The 20,238-nt window shown below is 41.6% G+C and overlaps 1 protein-coding gene across 1 annotated transcript; it reads right to left on the bottom strand.

Moving 5' to 3' along the window:
* Positions 1–1,719: 1,719 nt before the first annotated feature.
* neto2a (neuropilin (NRP) and tolloid (TLL)-like 2a) lies at positions 1,720–20,002 on the bottom strand (the record flags this gene model as incomplete). Its single annotated transcript, XM_083915291.1, has 10 exons — positions 1,720–2,436; positions 4,497–4,627; positions 4,738–4,851; positions 8,089–8,317; positions 12,352–12,479; positions 13,023–13,070; positions 13,936–14,184; positions 16,567–16,710; positions 16,986–17,042; positions 19,852–20,002. 10 exons carry the CDS (start codon positions 20,000–20,002, stop codon positions 1,720–1,722), a joined length of 1,968 nt encoding a protein of 655 aa, XP_083771417.1.
* Positions 20,003–20,238: the final 236 nt, after the last annotated feature.

Below are 20,238 nucleotides of genomic sequence, written 5' to 3'. Positions count from 1 at the left end.
AAGGTCACATATTTTAAAAGGGTGCCTTGAGCATAAGACGAGACAAATGCATCATGACAGCAAAGGAAAGAGTGAGTCCAACGTATTTGAGTGAGTGACAGACAAACAATTCGGCAAAGACTCATTAAACTTATGGTTCATGGTTAGCAGTTGGGAGTATCTGCACTCTTTATACATTTTGTTCGATAATCTTTGAAGCAGAAGTGATCGTATTGCAACAATTGGAATTACTCAGCCTCTTAAGATTCACACAATTCAGCAAATGCATCATACCTACAGCATCTTCGCATGTAAAGAATCTATAGCTAAAGCCGGACACCTTGCAGCAGCTGTTTCTTTTCCATCCATATGTCATAATGTGTGTCTTACCTTGGTGCGACATCTCCAGCCTCAGGGTGGTGCCATTTAGAACATTTTCTTTTTTACATAACATTCACTTAGCTGACGCTTTTATCCAAGGCGACTTACAACAAGTGCATTCATCCATGAGGATTCAACCCAAAATCTTCCTTGGTTATACAGAACAGAAAAGCTCACACAGGGAGGCGAGTAAGCTCTCGTTTAATACAACAGAATGAAATTATACAACCAGTGGTTAAAATCATAAATCAGTCCCATATAGGCTACATGTCTGTCTCTTTAGGGGAACAGGTTGTGCTTGTTTTACACACTCATGGGGAAATTGAGAAATTACATTTTCTCCTGGTAAGGGTGGTGTTTGGGAGTGGGAGGATTGCCATTTTGATTCAGTCCAGGCCTCACAACCAAACAATTCATATTCCATAAACAATCACTCATAGCCAGAATTATCATATGCTATAAAGCTCACTAATAGACTATTTTCTCTATTTCTTACCAAAATAACACAGTCTCTTCATGTGCTCTTCCTGAGGAGAGACTGAATGGAGCGTACCTTCTGTGTATGTGTGAGGTAACCATGAAAATTACAGAATAATTATACTAATATCACACCATGAACATTGTCATTATCTTCTCATAATTGCTCTGATCATCATCATCATCATCATCATCATCATCGTCAACAACAGCAACTTCATCCTCATCAACACCACAAGACATGGATAGGCCATCTTCATAAAATCATCTGAGCAACATCTGAAAAAGATTAAAGAGTTAAAAGCCAAGCATCATCGTGAGGCTGGATATATACTGGTTTAAACAGTACAGTACACTGACCAAAATAAAGACTCAAATTATTAGAAGACGCACTCTATATCATATATCTGTGCATGGCAGGTGAATATATGTAGAAACTCAGTCTAGGACGTCTCTTAATCCTTTCCTCTCCTTGTTTCTGAGTGGTTACCTCATCTTCTAGGCTACCAAACAGAGAGAAGTCTGGGTCTGCATGCGAGAACCCTCTTCTGATATGTGTCTTATGAAAAGGAGAGATTAAATGAGTATAAGACTGGAGGAAAGACAAAATATCTCCTTTCACGCCACGCCCTTCAGGATCCTAAAGAACAGAAGCAACATTCCTGTTTTTTCCTCTTTTTGATTCTTGTCTGCCAATTTCCAAACTCTTCAGAGGAGAGAAGAAGTGTGCAATACTTTTAATACTGCGTTGAAAGCAAAGGCAGAAGTGGGAAGAGGACCGATCCATTTAAGATATCCGACTCTCTTGTCTTCTCTTCTTCTGTCTCTTCTTTCCATCTCTCTTTCTGCATTCCTTTTCTCTTTTCTTTCTTCCCTCACCATCTAGAAGTCCATGGACATGGAGCGTTGTTGTGGGTCAACTATGGTGGTGCTGTTACGAGCGCTGTTGCCACGGACACTGAGGGTTCCGCAGGCTCCTGCCATCCCACCACCGATACCTCCAGCGATGCCACTAGGCCCCGCCATGCCCACTCCTCCTGACATACCCATTCCCCCTGCCATCGCCACTCCTCCCGTTATCCCCACTCCTCCTCCAATGCCTCCTCCTGCAATCCCTGATGCTCCTCCTCCCATTGCTCCACCTGTGGCTCCTCCGCCACGCCCATAGATTTCACATGGGATTTCCTCTGTGACACGGTCCTCGATAACCTGCTGGTCACAGTCGTGAGTCTGTGAGTGCTGCTTGTAGCCGTAGCAGCTTTTCTTGTAGCTGGCCGTGGAGTTGAAAGTCTTCATGGGTGGTGGCTTGGAGAAGTCGTTGTGGTAAGACAGCTCCATGGAGCTCAGGGTGGTGCGGCTGTGCTTCATACTGCCGCCACCGGTAGCCACCGAGGCTTGCGAGCCGCAGTGGTGCTCATGGACACAGCGGGACATGGTGGAGGAGCGCCGCAGCTTGTGGAAGCTGTCCAACTCCTCAGACAGGTCAGCTAAATCTGATGATATCTCCTTGTCACGTAGAGAGAAGAGCTCGTAGTGGGGCGGGTCGAAGACCTCCTGGAAGCCCGCCTTGTTGAAAACACCAGGCCGGCGAGCTACAACCTTGAAAAAAAGAAGATCCATTCAATTTCAGTGAGAAGACTGCATATCAAGACCATGAATGGAATAGCACTCATCTCTTAAGACTTGCAACTGTCAACAAAACACAATAACTGTGCTACTTTGAGGGCCCAAATTTTCTCAGTTCTTTAATCCCCAAAGCAATTTCAGTGAAAAGCAACTGGACTTGATTATTTGTCTAGGAAGACGTTTCACCTCTCATCCAAGAGGCTTCATCAGTTCATGTACGCATCTGACCAGGCTGGGACTGGACCAGGACCAGGACCGGGCTGGGACTGGTCCAACTAACTGGTGTGGAGATCCAGGTATTTAACCTCTCACAAGGCCGATAATGTCCCTGGAACCCTTTGTGCTCCAAGTGCCAACGACCGTCGTTAGAGTGACAGTCGTTGGTGGGAAGTTGGTTTCAACTTCGTTAGTGCTCTATTGAGTCTTAACGACAGTCGTTGGAGTCACAGGAGGCCATTTGTGAACAGTTGTTCTTTGACGTTAGATTGTTGAATCTCCTGGGAAGGGATGAAAGGGCAGCATTGTAAATTGGAGATAAGTGGTGTCTCAGCCCTCCTCCTCTGTTTAGAGATAGTTTCTCTACTTTTGCATAGATGGCTTCTTTTACTCCTCTTTCAAACCATCTGTCCTCTCTGTCCAGGATGTGGACATTGTTGTCATCAAAGGAGTGGGCTTTCTCTTTGAGATGTAAGTGGACAGCAGAGTCCAGGCCTGAGGAGTTAGCTCTCCTGTGTTGGGTCATGCGTTTATGCAGTGGTTGTTTTGTTTCTCCAATGTAGAGGTCTTTGCATTCCTCGTTGCATTGGACAGCATAAACCAGATTGCTTTTGTGGGTGTGTGGTGTTCTGTCCTTGGGATGTACTAGTCTCTGTCTGAGTGTGTTACTGGGTTTGAAATACACAGGGATGCAGTGTTTGTGGAAGATCCTCCTGAGTCTCTCTGATACCCCAGCCACATACGGGATGACTATGTTGTTTCTCTTGTTTTCTTTCTCTTTTTCAACCATTTTGGTTTTATTTCTGGAAACAGATGCCGTTTTAACAAAGGTCCTGGGATAACTACAAGTTGTGAGGGAGACTTGGAGCACAAAGGGTTCCAGTGACATCATCGGCCTTGTGAGAGGTTAAATACTTGGATCTCCACACCAGATAGTTGGACCAGTCCCAGCCTGGTCATTTGCTGACACAAACTGAGGAAGCCTCTTGGATGAGAGGTGAAAACGTCTTCCTAGACAAATAACCAAGTCCAGTTGCTTTTGACTGAAATTTTGGGATAACGATGACCTATGACAAATGAGAATATTCACAGACCAGTTCCTTAATATGACTGAAGGGGTTCAACATAAACAAAGTGTTTCGCCAAATTTCTGTATTTGTGTTTTTGCCTGTACTTTTCTTCCTGGCTGGTGGTGGGGCTCAGCTGGAAAAAGGGATGTCACATACATATGTGCACCAAACAATTTAATAACCTTTGAATAGCATCTGATGACAGTTTTATGCTTTTGCTGCCAGACCACTGTCAAATGTGATCAGCAAATAAACTTGTAGAATTTGATTAGAAAACAAGTTTTCAGGGGCATCAAGATAAAAATTGTAAAGGTTGGTGGGATGAAAAGGGTGAGACGCAATATCTATCTTAAACAAGCACTTAAAAACATTTCCCTACTGAATTTGTAGCTACATTTTTGTTTTTTATATAGGTAATCAACAAATAACACAATATTTTTGTTTGCTTATGATTTTTTTAGTGTGAAAAAGTCAGATGTCCTTGATAGAGAATTTATCCCCCAGAAGAGTCAGAGACAAGAATTTCTTTACACATGCCTCAATAGACCAGCCATAAATAAATATTTTTCACAAACTGGAGTAAAATTCAATGAGGGGGGTTAATAGAAAGTGGTTTAACCAAAAAGAAAATCACCTATAAAATAACTATATAGTATTTTTTTAATGTTGTGTAAGGGTGTGAAATATGTGTATTATGTAACTCTTCTTTCCTGCTGAACAAAAAGTCAACCACAAAGAATGAGCTACCTTTTTCCTCGGCTGCTTCATCTGGACCAGGATGGAGATGATAAGAAGAACCAGAACTATGCCTGATGAGACACCAATGACGGTACCATGGGTCTTAGTGATCTGATGAAAAAGCCCCTTAGATCGTTTCTCTGGAGTGGAAAGGGGCGAGGAGAGGAGAGAATGAGAAAAATAAATAAAGTTATAGAAAATGAAATTAATAATTAATTAGATAATTAGTTGGCAGAAAGAAGATGATCACCTTTGCAGTGGTTTTCATCCCATGGGTAGACACAGTTCTGAACTCCATTGCACACAAGAGAGTTGTTAATACACATGTTGCTGTGGCAGAAGAATGAATTTGCCGAACAAGGGGCTGCGGGCAAAACACAATACAAATGGAATTAAGATGAAACAGTGCTGAATAAAATATGACTACACCGTGAAAAGGACAGGAAACCGCTTTGAAGATAACAATAAAACAACATTAAAAGATCGATAATTTGGCTGAGAATTTCTGTAGAGGCATGTCATAAAAAAACACAATGTTGTAGTTTTTCTCGGAACACTAGAGGTCTAATGAAGAGCGACCACACAAGGCCACGTCATCATTTCCTGCAGGCACAACATCAGGGGGTGATGAGGGGAGGAGACGGCAGCTTCACTGAACTGCAACCTTCATGTCAAGGGAGTTTGAGAAGCAGGAGCAGAGGGGAGTTGGAAAACTAGGAGCAGGCAAAGAGGAGAAATATGGAAAAGATTAAAAGAAAGGCAGGGGCTGGGATGGTGGTAGAAATGGGTTCATGTGGTGTAAATGGTCAGGTTGTGAGACTGCTGCTATGGCAGATACAGACATGATCGGTAATTGATTCTGGCTGCTGGGCTCCGGAGATCAATGTACTGTCAGTCAGAAGAATGAGCTGAAAGGCTCAGGGCAGATGCAGATGTCTGGGTTTTGGTATAGATGAGCTGGGCCTGTGGCAAACGCTTAGGGAAACCTGGTTCTGTGGAAGTCGGCACTCTATTTCTTATCTGTCCCATCGTGTGATTTTTTTTTTCATCAGGCCCAAGAAATTTGTGTAGAAGGCAGGCAACATGTACCATCGATCGTTGTTATGATAAAACTTAATTAACACTGTGTTGTGATTTTTCTGCCTTGATATATCAAACACAGACTTGCCATATAAAAAGTGGAAAATGTATCTTAAGTATCAACCGAGCTGTTGGCCATGTTTATTAGTTTGATCTTAATTTACCTTAAATGCAAAGCAAATTAAAGGTGGAGATGATACCCAAGAACTAGACCCTTTGTTAGGCCTAACACACAAATAAATGTTCAGGACAAAAGCTTTCTGAAACCACCCCCTGATTAAACTAAGAGCATTGTGTGCACAGATGCACTCTGAAATGAGACATTTTCAATCTGTGTAACTATGTTTATTGCACTTTTTGATCAAATTAGTGATGGGCAAATTAAAGTTGTAATCCGTAATGATTGAGATATTTGTTTCTAGTGGCTGCTTTGGCGGTAAGTTGTAACTGTAGGCGAGCCTCTGGGACCTCTTCTTCCAGTCACATAAGAGTGATCCTGACTTGGAATTCAGACTTGAACGTTCCCTTTCATTGCACTTTTACTTGTCAGAAGTTGTAAGTTTCATATTTCCCAGTGCAACTGAATGCAGCATAGCTGAAAGTGACAGCATATCTTTAAGCTTCATTAAGCCATATGAATGATTTTCTAACACAAATACTGAGATCTTTCCTTATTTTCTTTTTTCAGTGTGAAAGAGAGAGTACCATGATTAGAGACTGCCTGTACACAATATTCAACCTGTCTCTTTAACTCATTCACTCCTCCAAACTGTCCTTTTCGAACCTTTCTGCCAAAACATTTCCACCTCTGGATTTGCAGCCGCAGACACTCTTTCTGAATCTTTATATCAGCCGGAACAGACTGTAGTCCGCTCCACCAGCTTCACCCACTGCTCCGGGGTTCACTGCGATGAGGGCTCTGAACCTCCACTTCCCTTTCCCTGCATGCCTCCTCTGCCTCAGGGTTGAATAATTCTGACAAAGGGACATGTATATGTGTCTATGGGTGTATATAAAATTGTGTGCGTGTGTGTGTGTGTGTTGTGTTGTGTCCACCCCATCCATCTCCCATTAAGCCTGTAGACGGGGTCGCTCCCCTGACACTTCCAAACCCATTATGAGTGTCCCGCCTCTAAAATGTAGCCTCTCACACAGTGTCAACAACGCTTCATCCACTCGGCCCGTCTCCCCCTAACACACACACACACACACACACACACGCACGCACGCACGCACGCACGCACGCACGCACGCACGCACGCACGCACGCACGCACACACGCACGCACACACGCACGCACGCATGTGGTGTGAGTGTCTGTGTGTATTCAGTAAAATATTAATATGTCTGGTTTACATGTCAGAGGGGGTTCTATCTGAAGATTATAGCACATTAAGGATGATGGAGTGTGGAACTCATCTTGTTCTCTGAGTGACAAAGATTAATGGTTCCCTCTGACCGCCAAGTAAACTTTGAGCTAGTCGCCGACTCTGACCAAATAAAGTTTGGGAGTTATTCAAGAGACTTCAGACTTCTCTGAGATGAACTGTGTGATCAGAATTAATGAGGATCCAAACAGTCTTAAAGACTTTCAGAGTGAGGAAAAAAAACACCCTTGCTGAATTTTAAAGGCCATTAAGTTCTGACTGCAATGCTTGTGCTACAATGCTGATGAAAACAATATTAGCATTCATCCAGGGTTTGGGAAGTGTGCAGTGTGTGACAATTAATATCTCCATCTATTCAGGCATTTAATGAAAATATTACGGTGTGCTGACAGAAAAATGTTTCCTGCATGGCAATTCCTGCTATTTTATGTGGGACCACTAACAGCAGCTGTTTGAAAGTTCCTTGTCCTTCAAAAATGATGAAGGTAATGTATAATTACTTCCAGTAGATCCATTAACCCCTACTCAGCTTTTCTTTACATCAAATAGATAAATTCTTATTTTCCTGCGGTAAGTGCCCTATAATAACCACAGTATCATGCCGTGACATGCACATCAAATAATTATTTGATGCTTTCAGTCATTTCAAAATGCTGGAGTAAATAATTGGTTTTCTTATATCTCTGCTCTAAACATGGCACAGTGGAATTAGCTTTCCATGCTGAAATGACACTTGTGACACACTGTCTGTTAGTGACTACTGATGCAGACAGAATGTAGGACCTCATATATTAATTGTTTTTGCTTCTGTTTCTGTGTGTGGGTGGACAAAGTTGAGGCTCTTACATAAAAAGGAGACTTATGGGGCTGTTAGTCGATTACAGAGTTACACAGTCAAGGGAACTGGAATAGGGCATTGCTTATTAGTGATCTCCATACTTCTAAACACATGCAGACCAAAATGTAACAAGGTGATGGAATCGTATTGACCTTGCTCACTGGATGAATCCTCTACATAATCTGAAGGTAAGACGCTGGTAACGTAAGCATGACACAATTCAACAGAAATGATGGAACAAGATGGAAAAACAGGGTCAAGGCTGAGTCACGTGGTCAAGAAGACTGGTACTCACGGTCAACAAATGAGGTGAAGAGCATGCGGAATCGACTCAGTCGGCTCTTCTCATCAGCCCACATCCGCACAACTCCCACACCGTTATCCAGCATCACATCATTGGCCACGGTGCTACAGAACTTGGCCTTCAGGTTCTCGATGGCACTGCTGCCATCATACACGGCTACAAAGTTCTTCTTGCACTCATTAGAGTGTTCCATCTGGTACTCCATGAAGCGCAGGTAGATCTGCAAATAGACAGGAGATGTGTCAGTGATCAAGATCAATGAAATGAACACCAGAACTCCACAACAATCCCTAGCTCCATCTGAAAGCTGTTTAATCATAATCAGCAACTGCACTCTTTTAGAAGGCAAATACATGGAAAATATACAGTAGTATTGCACTAAACCAGTAAAGAAAAAATATATATGTAAAAAAAAGGCCAGACAGAACAGAATAGAATATTAAAGTAAATTAATTCAGATAATGCTGCAGGGATTGAAGGCTAGTGAGCTGAACCCGCACCTCCTCCCCACATGAGGCCTTACAGGTGCAAAATGTGCGGTGTGTTCAGGTGGTCCTCATAAAGTCAGAAATGTTCAAGTTTTCCACCAAGAAGCAAGCTAACAAAGCAGTAAATACCAATGTTAAAGTCAGGTAAGGTTTCATGACACTCAAGTTTACAGTGTGAGTCAGACTTCTTAATTGTGATGATGAAAACCCAAACCCAACCACTTGGTAAATACAACTTCTTCTAATGTGATATTCTACTACCTTACGCTTACATGAGGGTCACTTGAGGGGATTATCAAACAACTGACCAAAATACACCAGTGTGTCCTCCGTATTCAGCTTCCTCACAGGTGTACCTAATAACATTAACGATAAGCCATTCCAGTTAGAGAGCATGGTTGAATTTCCACACTCACAGACTCAGACTTTGAGGCTCCTTCACAAGTCCATGAGGGCTGTCCTACGATTAAATTGCCAAGTGCATTTTGAGCCCTTTTAGAACAATTTCCGTGAGACTGCATTTCTGCAGACTTTGCCTGAAGTAAAATTCCAAGATTCATAGTGTTTTGACATTTAACACAGGGTTACCAGGGAAAGTAAAAAAAGAAATACTGGCACGTAGCTGTTCGGCCAACATCCATGGTTCAGCCTGCATATTAAATTAACATAGAAACATTACCACTAAAGATTTCAGATGGTACATAAAAACACATGAAACCAGGGGTATGAAGCACAACTGGTTTATCAAATAACAATTTCTCATAATTTTGCTTAATGATGCTGTTTTGACAAAAATTAGTAAATTGATTGTTTGACTCCTCCATTCTGTAAAGAGCCTAAGATGTTCCCTTGGCTGGAAAGGCACAGGTGTTACTAACAACATTAAAGACGGCTCTGTTCTATTCAAGTGTCCCAGTAAGTCATGACAGTGTGACAGCATGCATGATCAACAAAACCCTGAATCTGACGCAGCTAAAAGGAATTCAGTCATCCTTCATTTTATTATTCACACCTGTGCTTTTCCTACTGTGACAAAGGCTGTGGTTAACCTTGTCTTTTCAATGTTATTTTGGTGATCAAATAGACCAGATCAGAACTCAGCTGTGTCTGCATAAGTGTCCTCATTGGACACTTCAATGCGTTCTACTTGATCAACGTGGATATAACGTTATTTCAGACGCATACAAAATGACAGTTGATGCTTCTTTTCTTTATATTTAGTTTATTATGTAATGACGCATGTGGCCTGGTTTATCGGTCCCAATGCGAGCTAGATCTAATCTCAAAGCATACAGACTTCAGTTAGACAGTGTCTTTTTGTCAACACTCTAGTTATAAGAGTTATAACCAGCTTCTGGTTATAAGTAATCTGAAGCATATAGCAGTGTTTCAACCTGCAAAGTAGCCTAATTACAAAAGAATGTCTTTGAATAGTTTGAATAAGTCAGCAGTAATATAAGATCTCAGGGGGACAACAACTTAGATGAAACTTCAGCACATTTAGCACACAGGCACCTGTAAGCATGCAGCAGCTCTTTACTGCTGCTGAGTGTGCTCAGCTGCTCTGTTCCTTCTGCTTCATTGAGCTATCTGGCTAGGCAACTCGGTGCTGCTGCTAAATTCAGATCCTCTTCACTGCTGCCTCACACTGCACATGTAGGACAGGAAATGTGTGTGTGCATGTGTGCATATGTGTGTGTGTGTGTGTGTGTGTGGGAGAGAGAGAGAGAAAACAGAGATGTTAGGTAGAGCATGTGTGTGAGTCATGTATGACTGTCTACATGTGTGCTTAAAGTATTACTTTGTAAACATGAGTGCATAATGCGGTATGTAAATTTCTCACAGTACACTATGTGTACGTATATTGTGTAATCTGTGGCTGTGTGTACATCTGCTCTTTTATACTTAATTAGATGTGCATGAGTGTGTGTGTGTTTGTTTGGGGGGGGGTGAGTGAGTTGCACAGGAGCGTGCTAATGACTCATTTTGTCATAAGGGAGAAGCAAAGCAACAGTGAATCAAAGCAAGTTATGGTTTTAATGTCAATGGGGTTTTAAATATCCACTCATAAATATCAGAACTTATGAGAACACAGCACTGGGCTTTCACTCTTGGCTTAAAAATGAACTCATGAATCTCCAAGGCTGTAATTTATAAATAAAATGTGCCAGCATTGCTTTTCCCCCACACTGCCTCTGTGTATTTTCACTGTTCATATGCTCATTATGTATTCAATTACAATCACAATACAGACATGACCACTGGGAGAAGGTGTTCTCAATGACTGGAGAATACAACTATCTGCTGCTATATGCATCATACAAAAATATGTAAATCAGGAAAACCACTGAAAAAAGTATCCTTTACCACAGGCAATTCTGGGATCAGACATCATCATCATTTTCACCATGACCTTGAGGAACACCTTAGAAAACCATGCAGTGATTTAGTGTCAAATTGCATTTTGGTGATTGCCTGAATAACGAGCACTTCTGTTCTGGAAACTGTTCAGAAACTCCGTTATTGTCAGTATACCCAGGAAATCAATCCATCCTGTGAATGCCCTAGGTCTCTAGTTTGTGGTTGTAAAGGTTTATGAGGCTGTGATTATCATAGAGGTCACAACAGATCATTTTATACAGTGAGCTCAAGTTTTAAAAAATGCTCTCACTACAATGAGATGACTGCTATGGGGACTAAAATCATTGCTCATAAATACAGTTGGGCTCATTGAATCGACAAGAGTAAAGTAAAAGGTGAAGTGACCCCTTTGAATTGGCCATGCCAGTTTTTTCCTTGTTTTTGTTTTTGGATTGTTATTTAGCCTGACCTGACAGAATGGTACCAGCAGCTTCTTCATATCGTCTAGTTTCATGTGAAGGCAACAGTTTACACTTTAAAAATGAGCGTACTACAGTCTCTGAAAGACAAAAAGTTGGTGGGCCGTCAGAACATTAAGAGGTTAATAATTATTTTTATTTTAGGGGAGCTGAGGTGAAATTTAGGTGTTCTTAAGCACCTTTCAAAGAGCATTTCAAAAAATGTACATTATAGTACATGTTGATACTGTAATTCTCCACTGAAACATGTACTGACAACATATTTGCTATTACAGTAAGAGCAAAAGAGACAAAAAGAATAATAATGATGACGGTGTTAGAGAACACTGTCAAGCTGAAGTGGTGGAGCAGAAAGTGGGTACACACTGAACAGAATGATAATACACAGGGGGATTTTAGAGTTGACTCCACAACTACTTCAAAATAAAATTCTGAGCTGTTGTTGTTTCTATTGAGAGCATCATCCCACTTCAACTCTCTTTACGCTGCAAGACTTCATGGTAAATTTCTAAATTATTTCAGATTTCTTTTCTTTAGATGACTATTCATATCTTGTCTTGGATAGACTGCACTTTCTATCATTTGTAGTTGAAAAAAAGCAACTCCATGCTGTTTTTTTAATGATTACAATAATTAGAAAATAATTAGTGTACAAAATAAACATTCAGCTTATCAAATGCACTTAGAGGGATAAGTAACAAAATGTCAGGATGTTTACATATTTTGTATCAACATCTTTAAATACTCTAAGGCGTGCTTTCGTCAGATATTTTTAACTGAGTTTGAATAGGACTCATCCAAACAAAGCATTGACCAGACTTACTGACCAGAAAGACAGATAACTCTGAAAGTACCAAACATGGGTTAAAGGACAGGATAGAAGCAACACATCATTCCTGATGACTAATACGATTCTTTGTACTGACCTTGGACTGAGGAGGAGCCCTGATGGTCCAGATACAGTCCAGAGCATCACCAGGCTTCACTCTCTCTTCCTCCTCCACCTGACTGGAGCGAATAATCCCATCCCATCCACCAATTTCAAACTGACAGTCTGTACAAAGACAGAGGAAATTAGGAGTGGAGAAGAAGAAAGGGAAGGCAAGAAAGAGACAAGGAAGGTGGGAAAGGAGTCACATGAAGGTACATGAGAGACGCAAGACAGAAAAACAGTGGAGAAAGAGAGAGAGGGGGAGAAGAAGGAGCAGAAGGTAAAGGCGAAAAAGGTTAGGATGAGAAGAGGAGCATGGCAGACAGAGAGACAGATGAAGGGTTTTATTTAAAGAAGTAAAGGATTTAAAGTGAGCGCAGCAGAATAGGACAGTAGACAATAAGAAGACAGAGGAACAAAGGCAGACAGACAGGGACGAAAGAGCAGAATATAAGAGGTGTGTGTGTGTTCCTTCGTGTGTTTAAATGTGTGCAAGTGTGTGCATGTACATCCTTTCACTTCATGTACAATTGTGTGCTTATCAAGGTACATTTGCACATTCAGCATTCATGTCAGAGGCAGAGATTGCCTCCGGTAATCTTCTGAGCATAGAGGAGCTCTTCAAAAACTATCGAAAACAAATCGTCAAAATACTGAAGAGCTTACCTGGGATGGGGTTTAGCAGTCCGCCCACGTGCAGATGGAAATCAGGGTCTGAAATGATAGGATTTGGGAGGCACATCACTCTCAATCCACAAAGCAGAAATGGATAAGCAGAGAACACAAGATAAGATCCCATTAACGAAGGCCAGATAAAGCAGATTGGTTGTGGTGAAGCTAATATCTGTCACCTGATGGGAGACAATGATTTTTAGGTTTAGGCTGGAAAAGAATTCAATACAATAATGTATGTGTATATCGTGATATACAATTAAGTTGTCTAAATTGATAATAACAAGCACATACTAACTCTGATTTCTCAGAAAATCTGATGTAAAATAGGTTGAGGGAATATCATTTGAACATCGTAGGTTTGTTTTTACTTCACACTATTTGAGTATATGCATGTAAACATGGTACGCATATAGCTGTAAAAAGATTTATATTGATTAGAGATATTTATTTTATCCTTATTTCACTTTAAACTGTAATGTCAAATGGGCACTAAGGTTCTGAATTAAATGAGAAAATACTTTACTAAATGAGTACTTTTCATTTGTCAAATATGTCATTCCCATAGGCGTATACAGCAATGGGCTTCACAATATTCTTATTTCATAAAGATTATGTATTTACGAAACTGCCAGAAAACATGCTATATCGTTACATACAGTATATATCTATATAGAGATAGGACATGATCTATATCGGGATAGAAGATTTTAAGATAGGTTTTAGGGAAGAATGGGGTCTTTTCTGTCACACTGAGATCTGAGACTTTGAAAAAGCAGACCAACTATATCGAGATCTCTACACATCTTACACAAACCCCTTGATGCATACAGAAATTACCTTAAAGAATCTGATGGTGCACTGAGGAATTACATTCACTGCAAATGCACAATTTGGATGAACCTACCTGCAATGAAGGTGTATTTAATGCGGAAGCCAAGGCCTTCCAGCTCCTCGTCGCTGGTGAATTTGATCCACATGAAACGCCCCGTCGATGTAACCAGGCCTGGGTTCTTTCCCCCACAGAAACGATCAATGAGAGGTGAGAATCCAAATGGCCCATCACGGATTTCGATGTGATCGAAGCGGCACTCAAATGATGGCTCGATGTAGTAATTCTTATCAAAAGCCAACTGAATCCTTTGTCTAGGAAGAGCTTTGGTGAACAAGGGAGTGGGGAGAGAAAGGAAACAAAAGGGGTAAATCCACAACTGGAAAAAATTTGATCTAGCTTTTGTAAAACAAAGGAAAATCTGGATGGGATTCTAAACTAAAAAGTAGAGTCAAATATGAGTTAATCTGGATTTTGAAGTTGAGCACTTGGGCTACTAATTCTAATCTTTCAGCTGGTTATAAAGAGCAAACTTCTTAGAAGTTGGCTAAGACTTTGGTGAAGGTTATAGTAGGTTAGTAAATATGGAATCTGTCACATTGCTGGTCTCATCATCTTATCTAAGTGATGGCTTTTTGCCAATCAGACATAGCTGAATTTACAGTATGTAAATGTTCCTTTGATGAGCATGCACTGCTGGATGAAGGAAAGTTTTGTGTCCTCTCATAGGCTTCACTTATGAATTTTAAAATGTGTCTTGCCATTAAAGCTGTGACTAATGATGACCACAGAGAGCAGGGGATGCTCGTCCAACTTACTTGTACTTCACATGTTCTGCAATAAAGTACCTGCGTTGTCATCCAAGCAAGATCCTGCTTAGATGTTCTCCCGCAACAGAGCAAGGAACGACATACTACAATCTAAAATTACATTTCTTTCTTTATAGTTTGGTTTGTCCTTTCCAATAGTGTTTGAGAGCAACATAACCACATTTCTGCAACTATGAACTATGCATGCAAACAGATTATTTTATGTGCAGATAACATAAAAACAAAGGTGCATACCCACATATAAGCCTGCATCACACAGCAAATGCATGCACAATGCACACAAATATAAGTGCACACACATGTACATAAGCATACACAAACAGTCTGACATGTCAGCATTGCTAACTCCGAGTCAGTGAATCCAGAACATTGCAACCACAGCATGATCTGTAGTTCACAAGTTCATCTGTCATGCAAATCCACAGTCTATATACTGAATGGACCAAGCTCTTTAATGTCACTACCCCTCCCCACAGAGGAATTATTCAACGAGGGCAATTCATGCCTGTCTTCGGAAATGAATCATACTAAATAAAGATCCTGAGGGTGGGAGGTGGTGCCCTGAATCATCACTGGCACGAAGAAGCCCAGCATGTCCCGTTAGAGAGAAAAGAGTGATGTCAAGGGCGGTACATGTGTATGGCACAGTGTGCAACTGAATTTGTGTCTCTGTTCTTGTCTTTGAATTTGAGCCTGAGTGTTCTCCCTTTCTGCATGAGCGAGCTGCTTGTGTGCCCGCACTTCCTGCTATCCATGTGTTCATTCCCTGGTGTGCTCATTCTCACTATAACTTTCTAGCTCACACACACACACACGCACGCACGCAGACACACACGCACGCACGCACGCACGCACGCACGCACGCACGCACGCACCTTTTGATACAGATATAGCAGAAACTATGATCACTCAATCTATTGAGCTGATGAACTGGGGGACATAACATAATCTATGAGTCTCACTAACCACAAATTATTGTTACAAAGCTATCTGATTAGCTTTTGTGCCAAACGTGAGCATCTCTTTCTCTCTAAGAGGCAGGAAAAAAGCTCACCACTGGAGCTGAAATTTGAATATGACGAAGGCCATTCAAGACCAAATAATAGCAAATGATAGGTTCCATCTGTCGCTTTGCAGACCCACTGCGATGTAATACTGCACACACCAGAAGGCTGCCTGGGATCAAGTCACAGCTTATTCATCAACAATCGGTCTGGGCTTGATTTGTCCACAGGGGGAGCCCTTGAGCCATGTGTGAAATCTCTTCCCCACCACAGCACGAACAGTACCACACACCCATCTCATGAAAGGCTGTACTTTAACTTCATGGACAAACAGTTCATCAATTGAGTTTGGAAACACATCAACCAATATCCCAGACCTTATCTCCCATAGCTGCTAATGATGCTACTTCTCCTGTGCGGCAGGCCACCAAATTACTGATGGATGTGATGTTTCTGGTAAACACTAAAATGTTGACAAGGACGCTTGCAATTCATTGATATGCTGCTGAAGCTCAGTTGTGTAGCAGCTGTTCATCTTTGTTATCTTTCACTCAACAGCAGAGACTTCTGGCACACCCTGCAAATGGAGATGAACACAGCACTACTCTGATTAGGCCAAAAGTCAGGGGCTTCCCACAATGCTCCATTCTCCATTGTTTTCAACGGGTTATATCAGCAGGGTGAAACAAACTCAGGGCGGCTCATTCGAAAATGTCGAGCTGATTGCCCGCCAGCGAAGGAACATAAAATCAGATAGAGGCAAGGTTATATATAACAATGTCAGTCAGACTAATGACATTGAATATGCTGAAAGGTGGGAAACTGCTACCGAGCAAAATAAAGTGTTCAGATCGAAAGGGAGCCTGCTTTACCTTCCAGGATGTAAACACACTCCTTGTTGGGCGGGTAGGTGTTGGGGTAATTTGGCGATGTGAACACCCCGCCGTTGATGTTGCGGACCCATGTGCCACAGTCGTTCTGGTTAGGGCTCTGGCCGCCATGATTACTTGGGGAATCTTGAAGCAGAAAGGCAGAGAGCAGACAAATAGATGGATTATTGAGTCAGGGGATCAATGAGGAAGGATCGGAAGGCAGGGAGAGTGGAAGGATTGTTGGTGCGAGAAAATGAAAACCCAGGCAAGGAATCAAGAGATAGGAAGGAACAGGGCAGAATTAAGAAAAGAACCCTTTGGTCCAATGATACAAGTACAGATAATACCTTTTATTTCAGACTTCTTACATATGGGTGAAACAGCATTAATGAAACAGGAGCATTTGAGCTGCAGCTTACCTTTAGTTCTCTGTGCCAGAGCGAAACCCTCTTCTATTAGAAAGAAGAGTATCCACGCTGCAAAACATAACACATTAGTCACACATAACACTGCATTTATATCTTTGTGTCAAACAAAGAAAACATGGAAATACCTTAACAGCCACAGAACAAGAATACATTATAGTGATTTAACCTGACCTTGATGAATAGCAAGTAAAATATACTGTAGATCCATATAACTTTCAAGTTATAAACTCATACATGAGCGTTTTGCTGTGAAAGGAGGAGGAATGCTGTAAGGGAAAACATAAGCATAAGGTATATCTTAATATAATAGTGTAAGTTCAGGATAGGATCATAATATTGTCATGACAAAGCATTCATGAAAGGGTAGTGCAGAAAAAATATTGCAGGGGTAATTAGTGAGAAATAATCTCTTAAAAAGATGGAGCTACAAGACAAAAAGGCATACAGAGCATTAAAGATGTACGGCTGCAGAACCTCGCTGAAGTGAACTGATTTCTTTCTCGGTTCAGTGTTATTAATGTTGCCAGTGATATTCACCGTTCTTCTGCTCCAGTTAATTAATAACTTCCAACCCTCAGACGGCATGTTCTCCTCAAAGATTCTTTATAAATTGTTATCATTCATTTCTTTATGTGGGCTCATCACAGTGAACCCGGACTGCAGCTAATGATTATTTTCACTATTGATTAGTCTACCTAATCATTTCTTAATTAACTGATTAATTGTTGCAGAAGCATGCTGATATATACTGAGTAGGGTCACAGTGTGGTTTAGGGTAGCCTCCCTAAGTTGCAGCAATAAATAAAAAAAAACATTGGAAATGCAATATACTCTAATATATATTTCTGGCAAATTTAGACCTGCAGAGACACTTGCAATAATAGTAGGCGTTACAGCTGATAAAATTAGTAGGTACATAAGAATGAGTACACGCAGACGTAGTACCACTAGTAGTGCTGTGGGAGTAGATATATATAGTTGGATTATTGGAGGTAGTCACAGTTTTAGAGGTAGTAGAACAGTAGCTGTGCAGATGAAATTGACTAGCAGAAATAGCAGTAGCAGTAGTACTTCGTAGTTCATTAAAGATCTCTCATCGAAATCACTAGACTCTAACCAACTAATCTGCAGCCTCTAGGCACCAGGAACATAACGCATTAGCAGAAAAAACAGGATTACAGGCTCCAAGGCTTACAGCACTGATGAGGATGAGGAGACCGTCATTTGGGCAGAGCATGGCTACAGACAATAGGTGAAATATATTTTAAAACAATGATATCTGCGCTGAGGGTGGGCATGTTACAGCTTCTGACACTGTAACGCTATGATAAGCCACTGTAGACATGATCCCCTCTGAGTTCATAATATGTTGGCCCGCTCACATCGAATTAGAGAGCGAGCATGAGCCTGGCACGTTGCATAATGGCACCCGGGAAAGAAAGATGGAAGAGAGAGAGATGGGGCGATCCGGAAAGAGAGAGACATGTGTGTGTGTGTGTGTGTGTGTGTGTGGGGGGGGTCTAATGAAGAAGAATGCAGTTAACATAGGCAGTGAACACAACTGCACCAACGAGCATTCACGTTTGAATGGACTAGTTTTCACACACACACACGCGCACACGCACACGGCCCCCAGGCTCCGGCTTCCTCATTACTTCTATCTCCATTATCTTGCAATGAAGTATGGTAGGTGGGAGTATGAACTACCACAGGGACATTTAGAGAACAGACCACCCAAATTCAAGAACCAAATAGCCTAATAGAGATGCTCTGGGCTCTCACTGAAGCTCTATTTACGTTATAAGGCACTAAAATCTTGTAGAATGCAGGGACAGTGTTAATGCTGGAGCCCTGAACAAAGTGCGGGATCTTGTCATCCTTTTAGATGTTAATTAACAAAACAGGCCATTGATCTAATATGATTATTAAAATAAACATATTAGGCAAAAGTTGCATAATGTATGCAGGCTTTTGTAAAATATTTTGTATTAATAGAAATAGTCACAACCAAGACAACTTGTGAACGTGTATATAATGGATGATGATCAATCTATAGGCTGTGATGTCCACATCTTCACCCTAAAGTCTACAGTAAGGAGCGTCAGCACACTGTAGGTCGGGTCACACTAAAGACATACTCCTGACATTTGCTTCGTCTCATCCCACTGAAAGAAGTTTCATCTGACCTCTGGTCATTTTAAAGAACCAGAGGAAAAATGACGCCCCCGCGATTCTAGGTCATGTCATTTCATTTCTACATCACTTCTCGCTTCCTCTTACAAGCCAAACTGAGGCTGTAATCTGCTTCCCCCCTCGAAACTGACTGGACATTACAAAAAACAGAGGCCACAGCAGTGTCCTACAACACAGGACCAGGGAGGGGGTTGGGAATGATATTACGGAGCAGTCAAAGTGGAATGTGCTGTGTCCCCTCCAAATAAGGAACTATGGTCACAATTAGGTCTCGCCTTTGGGCCGTAGGCTACATTACAAGGAATACAATAGACCTACATTAGTAAGCTAACAGCTTAATGAACCAAGGCAAACCATGGTAAAGCTACTAATAAAGCTTCATAATCCATGCCGATATCATTTTTTTTGTTTGTTTTTAGGCGTAATAGTCTGTTACAGTTCAAATGAAAAATGGCGTGCCCTTGTGGACAAGTGACAGTTTTAAGGTAAGCTACACCTGTGATCACTTGAGAGCTAATTAGGCCATAAACTAGGCCGTGCGGAACACACTTTTACTAATTCTGTTTTAAATAGTACCAACGAATGGCTTACGAGCAACCCGTTTAGAAGCATGTAGCCTACCTGTTTAAACACACAGCTAGCTACTGGAGTAAAGTGCCCACACCTACTGGCACCGAGTACGCTTCACTGGACGTATCAGAGGTGTCGTCGCCTCGTGCTGCGGCGCGTGCCCCAGGTTTTGATTGCGCGAGACAGCGGCTGGCGCGGGAGTCACTTGAGCAGAAGCAGCGGCACGCGCACACGACAGCGGACATCAGTGCGTGGCTCTGCCCTCAGCGAGGAGCGCCTCGGACTGTTTAAGGGCGCTAGTTGGGAGTAGTTTGAAGTAATAACTGCTGTACATGATATTCACACGTTAAAGAAAATATATGCAAACATAATATTTAAAGAAAGATGTGACGGGCCAAAGGTTTGTCAGGGAGGTAGACGGTCAAACTGTCCGCTTACCGGAACCAGTTGGCCACAGTATGGCTCAACACAGGTTAGAATA

Source organism: Echiichthys vipera, assembly GCF_963691815.1.
Source record: "Echiichthys vipera genome assembly, chromosome: 1".
In the NCBI taxonomy this organism is placed as follows: Eukaryota; Metazoa; Chordata; class Actinopteri; order Perciformes; family Trachinidae; genus Echiichthys; species Echiichthys vipera.
Note: the sequence above shows the minus strand (reverse complement) of the source record. Positions and strands in the feature narration are given on the sequence as shown.